This window comes from Mixophyes fleayi, chromosome 4, assembly GCF_038048845.1.
Source record: "Mixophyes fleayi isolate aMixFle1 chromosome 4, aMixFle1.hap1, whole genome shotgun sequence".
In the NCBI taxonomy this organism is placed as follows: domain Eukaryota; kingdom Metazoa; phylum Chordata; class Amphibia; order Anura; family Limnodynastidae; genus Mixophyes; species Mixophyes fleayi.
This window is the reverse complement of record NC_134405.1, coordinates 182,067,677-182,075,611: the sequence shown is the minus strand read 5'-3', so window position 1 is coordinate 182,075,611 and position 7,935 is coordinate 182,067,677. Positions and strand designations below refer to the sequence as shown.

Sequence of the window (7,935 nt, the reverse complement as noted above, 5' to 3'; positions counted from 1 at the left end):
TCTGCTGCATCACCTAGTGTTGCGCTGCCTGCAGTACGATATTTCTTTCAGGGCTAGACACGTTCCGGGGGTGCAAAATAGTTTGGCCGATGCTTTGTCCCGAGGCCAGTGGAGCAAGTTTCGTAGTATGGCTCCCCAGGCGGACGATGTTGGTATTCCGTGTCCCTCTTGTGTTTGGCAGATCATCAAGCCGGCATAAGGGGGCTCGTAGAACAGGCGGTAGCCCCTTCCACCCTGAGGATGTATCAGGCATCATGGAGACGGTGGTCACTATTCAGCGGGCAAAAAAGATCAATCTGAGGCAGGTCAGCGTGACGCTATGTTAGCATTTATGTGGGAGAGCTACTCCAAAGGGGAATCTAGAGCCTCTATGGCATCTACTCTGGTGGGGATATCTTTCATGGCCAGGCTTCAAGGTTACACGGATGTCACAAAAGGGTTCATGATCAGTAAGGCCCTAAAGGGGTGGGCTAGGGCTCGACCCTCTCAGGCAGATGCGCGCTTACCAATCACCAACAATATTCTGGACCAGTTGATAGGGACTCTGGGCGGGATCGCAGTTGATGAATATGAGAAGATCTTATTTAGCGCTGCGTTCTCCATGGCCTTTTTCAGAGCTTTTCGGGTTTCTGAACTGGTGGCTAGATCCAGGGAGCATCAAGAGTCAGGTTTGAAGGCGGAGCATGTCAGCTTATGCGGAGGGGTTGTTGCCTGTAAAATAATTAGTTCTAAGACTGATCAGAGTGGCAGGGGAGCATGGGTGCAGCTAACTAGGCAGCCTAATAGTAACATCTGCCCAGTTAATTTAGTGTCACGGTTTATGAATATGAGACCTCAGGCTCGTTTGTTTTTATGTCACCATAACGGCATGCCCATGACGAAATATCAATTTTTGGCCATTATGAAGAAGACCCTACAGTCATTAAATCTAGACAGTACTATGTACGGAACTCATTCGTTCAGGATCGGGGCGGCCACATCTGCTGCTTTGGCGGGATCCTCTACTGAGACCATAAAAGCGCTGGGCCGCTGGAAATCCACGGCCTATAAATCTTATGTCAGGATTGACAATGTTGATGTTTGAATTTTAATCCACTAATCAAAATGTTGCTTTGCAGTTTTTCTTTTTCTGAATTTTCACTCTCTTATTGTTACCCAAACCACCCCCACTGCCCTCCCCTACCCCATCTTCTTCCTCCATTTGGTGGGCTACCCTGGGCTTTTCCGCTCATCGCTTTGAAGCAGGGGCGTGAAGGGATTTTCACCCGGGTTTCCCTGGGTGTAAGTCCTGATTAGTGGTGTGCTGCCGGGGTTTTTCCGGGTGTTGTTTACCTTCGCCTGGGTGGCCTGCTCCCCATTTATGTCCCTCCTCCCTGATCCCCCTCTGTTGTACAGTTATTTCCTCTATACTATCCTTCTCGTGCTTTTATGCGAAGCCTGGCCTGTCTTCATTATTATGGTGGCATGGTTGTAACAATGTTTTTCTGCTTCCAGGTGATGGTGTTCCAAATAGGATGGTGTGGATCATTGGTCATTCTTTTGGGTTCTGGGCCGCTGGCCACCCCAGGTCTAATGTTATACCGAGTCACGAAGGCACCGTTATAAGATGGTTGGGCAGAAGGGGATTAGGTTGGCCTGATATTGTTCCATGGTTGGTGAGGCTCATTAAACAGCATGCCCCGCCAGATGTCTTAGTAGTACATGCGGGAGGCAATGACCTGGGGAAAGGAAAGTCACTTGAGCTCATTATTTCGATTCGGGAAGACCTTAGGCAAATTCAGTGTCGGACTGGGGCATGAAGGGCCCACCGGGGGACTGCAAAGCTAGGGGCCCACCAGAGGGGGTGTGGCCAGCATCATAGAGGCGGGGCCTGACACTAGAGGGGGGATGGTCAGCCCATGAAGGACAGCTAGCATCATAGTGTAGTATATAAAGAATGCAGTGTGTATATAAAGAGTACACAGTCTTGACCTCCCCCTTAGATTGGGTAGAACAGTCACCAAAAATCAGGATTGTCCCACTAGAATCAGAACATTTGACAGACTGTCCTACCTGTTCTTGTCACCACCTGTGGCTGCTGGTTTCTTAAGTTGCGACTTGTCTGGATCCCGGAATGTTGGGTGCCCTATTTTGAAAAAAAATGGGTACATTTAGAAAATTCCATCTAGCCCCGGCGTAAAATCTATAGCACCCACAATTAATACTTAGGCCTTACTCCAGCCCCAACATTAAAGATATAGTATTCTCACTTAATAAATAAACCTATTTCCCTCCCTCCAAACAGCCCCAGCAATAAATGAATATCATTTACGTATAATAAATATACCTATTTCCCACAACAGTCACTGCCATTAAATAATTCATATTCACATTTAATAAATAGACCTCGTGCTCCTCAAACTCAGCCCCACATTCAATTAATAGCACCTAAACCACCCCAGGATAAAATTAAAGGTCCTGTCACCCCATCTTAATTTAATAGGCCCCACTCTGAAATTAAATAGCCCACCAATAAATTAAATTGCCCCACCATCACCCCACAAATAAAATAGCACCCATTAAATAATTAGCCCCCACCTAAACTCCACCATTAAATTAATAGCCTATCTCCTACCCATGTACTATTAAGGCAACCCCACTCCTTTCCCTCATATCACACATTATATTAAAAAAAAACATTCCCTCATTATAGCAGCCCACACTCCTTTCATTCACACAATATAGTGGCCCCCCCTCCCATTTCATTCACACACTATAGCAGGCCCCTGTCACTCACACAGTATAGCAGCCCCCCCTCCCCTGTCTCTCACACAGTATAGCAGGCCCCCCCTCCCCTGTCACTCACACAAATAGCAGGCCCCCCCTCCCCTGTCTCTCACACAGTATAGCAGGGCCCCCCTCCCCTGTCACTCACACAAATAGCAGGCCCCCTCCCCTGTCACTAACACAAATAGCAGGCCCCCCCTCCCCTGTCTCTCACACAAATAGCAGGCCCCCCTCCCCTGTCTCTCACACAAATAGCAGGCCCCCCTCCCCTGTCTCTCACACAGTATAGCAGGCCCCCCTCCTCTGTTTCTCACACAAATAGCAGGCCCCCCTCCCCTGTTTCTCACACAAATAGCAGGCCCCCCCTCCCCTGCTTCTCACACAAATAGCAGGGCCATCTTTCATTCACACTTACCTTATTGCTGCAGCTCACATGCTTGCTGTGCGATCAAAAGCAAAACAGGAAGTAACGTGCGTTCCACGGTGGAACGCACGCTACTTCCTGTTTCCTGTTTAGCGAAAGTGACTGGTCCCTGAGGAGGGGCCAGCCACCCACGGCACCTGGCTCCCACCAACCCCCGAGGACACAGGAATCATTTTTTTAGCCCCGCCCCACCACGGAGGAGGGCGGAGCTATCTGCCATCAGGGCCTACCGGTGGAGTCCGACGCTGGGCGAATTCACGAGGCATGGCCATATATCATCATTGGTTGGTCGGCATTAATCCCCGGCTGGCTTGGAGAATGACTATCCCCTTAAAAAAGATGACAGTTATGGCCAGGAAGCTTAATAGCGCCATTAGGAAAGTGGTGCGGTCCCTGGGAGGTTTAGTTATCAATCATCCGGGATTAGGGGTAGAGTCACCTCAATTTTTTAGACGTGATGGCGTACATCTAATTTTTAGGGCTTATTTTTTTCTTCATATGTGTCTAACTCAGCATGAGCCCCTAAATGTTAAAATATCATACTGCCCACAATGCAACTTCAGAATAAATTTGAACTAGGGAGAAAACTTGTCACCAAGACTAGTGAACCTTTTGATACAGTTGTTTCATTTGTGCTTGAAACAAGGTACTAGTATGGGGACCAATATGGTGCTGTGTTATGTGAATATTTTCAAGTACAATATGTAGTAGTCCTTGTTTATAGAAGATAAATTATATATCCAGTATATTACATACTGGCATTTGATTGTGATTTTTATGGAATTCCCAACCACACCCAATCAGGCTTTTCCACAGTCTTCAAATCTTTAGACGCTCTCTGAAAGCCTATCTCTTTTTTTTAGCAATTTTCCCTTATCCCCAATGATACTACTCACACTAATGCACCTTTACAACTGTCCCAATTTTCAGTCTGAGCCACACTCGCTTCTCTTGTTTCAGCTATGCCCTCTTCTAATTAGAATGTAAGCTCTCTTATGAGCAAGGTCCTCCCTACCCATTGTTCCTGTCTGCATTTATTCAGTCTACCTTGTATATCCGTTTTTTGTATGTCCTGTTTTCCCTACTATATAGTGCTGCGGAGCACTGTGGCACCTTGTACATTTACTATAATAATAATAATAATATAATATAATAATAATAATAATAATAATAATAATAATAATAAAAAAATACAGTATATTGCAAGTCTTGTCCAAGCCTAGCTCTGTTGTAATTATTCTGTACCCTGAATATGTGCCCTCTGGATAACCCAAGTCTATTAAAGTAAAATTACATTATTATTATTGTTATTATTATTTATATATTCATTTGATGTATACAAATATTGCATGCAGAGGCAATTAAAACAGACGTTTTAAAATAGTTGAATATTTCATTTTATTTTGGGGATTTCATTTTATTAAATGTTCCCGTGTATTTTACATTACCAACATTAAAGTAAAATACAACAAAATGACATCACATTTATAAATTGACATTTTTTGCACACACATAAGCCCTTCTTAGATTGAAAAGAGAGAAATAAACATAATGATAAACAAAACAAAAAACATACATTGCTAAGTTATATTATTATTATATTATAAGTTACTATTTTACAATAATATCTATAATAGTCAAAATAAGATTAAACAATTTATAGTTTAAATATAAAAGTCTTTTGTGGTTTTAGTTCTGCTGTATTTCCATTTATAGAAATTAGTAGTTGCATATGTTTGTTCAAAGTTTTAGTATAAACTCCTAAACATTTAATATACTATTTTATTACAAAAAGACATCTGTATAAATGAAAACAATGTTACAATTTTTTTTAGATATGTAGCTGCTGTTTGCTTTGTATGATTTTATTTATACGCCAATGAGGCTTAATTGGGCACAGTTTAGTTTATTAATTTATAAGCCGTAAGTTATTATAGGGTTGCATTACCCAGTATGCACTGAAACAAAAATGCAATTCTGGTAAAAAAAAGTTCAACAAATTGTCAAAAAGTAAAAATACATCACTAGTAGTGTTTGCTACCTTGGATATAACATAAAATATATAATATTTACATTTTATTTTAAAAGAAATTCAAAGCACATCTCTACATACAATAAGTATATACTTCACATGTTGGCAATCATGGTAAAGGGTTATTTGAATGTTAACATGGTTAAAAAGATCCAAAACAGGATTGTACTTAGTTGTATACTAGAAATGTTTTCAAACTGTCATAGAATAAAGATTTACTTTTGCCATGCAAATTTATGTAAATTAATGTACTGTACAGGCAATTTACTAGTGTGTATTTACTCTGCATAGTAATCCTCCAAATAACAGGAATATAAAAATATGTTTTGAAACTTAACTATTTGAAAACATGGCCATTCATTTAAATTGTACAAGTACAACCATTAAAAACTTCAATCTATCTTTGAACACAGAGGGATGTAAAATGGTACACAGAAGGATGCAAATGGTGAGTATTATTATTATTATTATTATTTAAATAGTGAAAATGCCCAGTTTCATGTGACATTTATTTTGGTTTGATAGCGCCAATCAAGAAATGCCCAGATTGACATAATTTATTTATAAAGAATGTGTAGGAAAGATAAAATAGCAAATTTCTTTAATTGACCTCTCAAGCTCTGCAATATAGATATAGATAGATATGATATAGATAGATTTGAGATAGATAGATAGATAAGAGAGATACATTTGAGATAGATAGACAGACAGATAGATATGCCACTGTAATAGTGCAGCTTGTTTTGAATGATAGGAAGATAAATAAAGAATATATTTCTTGAGGTAGACTTAAAAAATCATGGAAAGCACAAAAGTATTTGATGCTTATGTATCTATTACAGACCTAGGAATCAGACCATACAGTTGCATACTGTACCATACACTGTACTGTTTACATTTAAATACATGGTTATTAGTAAGACCACATTAAGCAGACAATTGATCCTTCAAAGCTGTGAGTCAGCATTTGGACAAATATGAGTGACCATTAGTACCAACAGTATTATATTTTAATGGGATTAATGAGAGGTCAGTTCTTTTTCTGTTCTAAATGTGTTGATGTGTGTTTCATAGTCCTGTAGTGAAATTTGTTGTAAATGGTATTGTGCTGTTCGTTGGAGTAATAATAGGAGCCCAGTGTGGATACGTATGAAGATTAAACATTGGTATTGCCCACGTTGATATACAAAGCATTACCACAAGAACTCCTAGTATATTAATACCCAAACCGGCTTTTACCTGGGAAAAAAAACAGAAGAATTACAATATATCATGAAACCACAGATAAAGTCGAGAAAACACATTTCAAAAGACAATTAAGATAGCAAACGTGCAAGTTACTACATATAGTAGACCATGAAGGAAGAGAATGCTTACAATGGTCACAGTTGTATATATTAACAAAAAACGATTCTAGGCGCCAAATGTAATTGAATAAATATTTTCCATAAGGGAATTTATACTTATATAAAAAATTATCAAAGAAAGTCGGCTCCTTAAGAGAGATGTGCCATCTCCTCTAACATCCAAACTATACGAAAAAACTAAGGAGCACCAATCTAATATGGTTCTAAATCACGGTAACTTAAATATGATACCTTAATAATTAGATTAACGAACAATAAACATGGCAGAAAGAGATCATAGGCTCATATAAAGTATGTTATATCAAATCTTAAATAGAACATAAAGCTCCTTAGTGGTAGGAGCTATAACAACATTATTATATATTTGAAAAAAACGGATAAACAAGAAATGCTGGGTGGCCAGCCCAACTAGCTCCGTATCTTCAAAAGATCCAAATAACAATAATGGGGATGGAGCATAGTGGAAGAAATGGTGTGTGTGTGTGGGGGGGGGGGGGGGGACTACAAAAAATGTAGAGTGGGGGCTAGTGAAAATTAGGGGAAAGGTGGCATTACGCTGGTTATTTATCAAAATCTTGTGGGCAAGTGGACATGTGAGAAAAAAACTATTTGGTGGGGGGGCATGTGTGAGAAAAGCTGGTGGGCAGGGGGGCCATTTGAGAGAACAGCTGTTGGGGAGGGAGTCATGTGCGAAAAAAGCTGATGGGCTGGGAGACATGTGTGAAAAGTTGGCTAGGGCGCCTATGTCAGGGGTGCATATGAGAGAAAAGTTAATGGGCAGGGGGACATGTGAGAAAAGCTGGTGGACTGGATGTGGCATGTGTGACAAATGCTGATGGGTACAGATAGCATGTATAAGAATAGCTGGTGGACAGAGGGCGTGTGTGTGTGTAACACTGTCAGTATGTGACAGGCAGGGGCAGGCTGGGCTGGATGGCAGGTGCCCCCCGGGCCGGTCCCATAGTGGGCTATCTTTGGCTGGCTCACTGGGTCACCTGCATTTTTTCTTCCTTTAAAATGTTCCTAATAGGCTGCTGAGTCAAGTCTTGTCCCTCAGGCTAAAATTTGCCAGCCCTCCCCTGGTGGTGACAGGTGAGAGATGTCAAGTTTTCTTAGCTTTGTCCTGAAATGTAACATTTGGACCCCCCCCTCCCCCTCTAGAAATCCTGCATCTGCTCCTGGGCAACAGTGAAGCCTGGACAGCATTCTGCATCAGACATCAGTGCATCTGGATTGCAGCCTTACTAGTCAACCAGGGGGAGGTAAGAGTTTTTTTATTTTAGAAATGTCAATTGTGTGAGGGGATAGGAAGTGGGAATGGGGGAGAGGAGGGGCTGTAGGCTGAA

At 41.2% G+C, this 7,935-nt stretch overlaps 1 protein-coding gene across 1 annotated transcript in view; it reads right to left on the bottom strand.

The window, feature by feature from the left end:
- Positions 1-4,923: 4,923 nt before the first annotated feature.
- The window catches only part of SLC13A1 (solute carrier family 13 member 1), a 79,158-nt gene continuing 76,146 nt past the window's right edge, over positions 4,924-7,935 (bottom strand). The window contains exon 16 of the mRNA XM_075208939.1: positions 4,924-6,461. Within this exon, the coding sequence (XP_075065040.1) occupies positions 6,291-6,461 (171 nt within the window). The 3' untranslated portion in view covers positions 4,924-6,290. The remainder of the gene's footprint in view (positions 6,462-7,935) is intronic.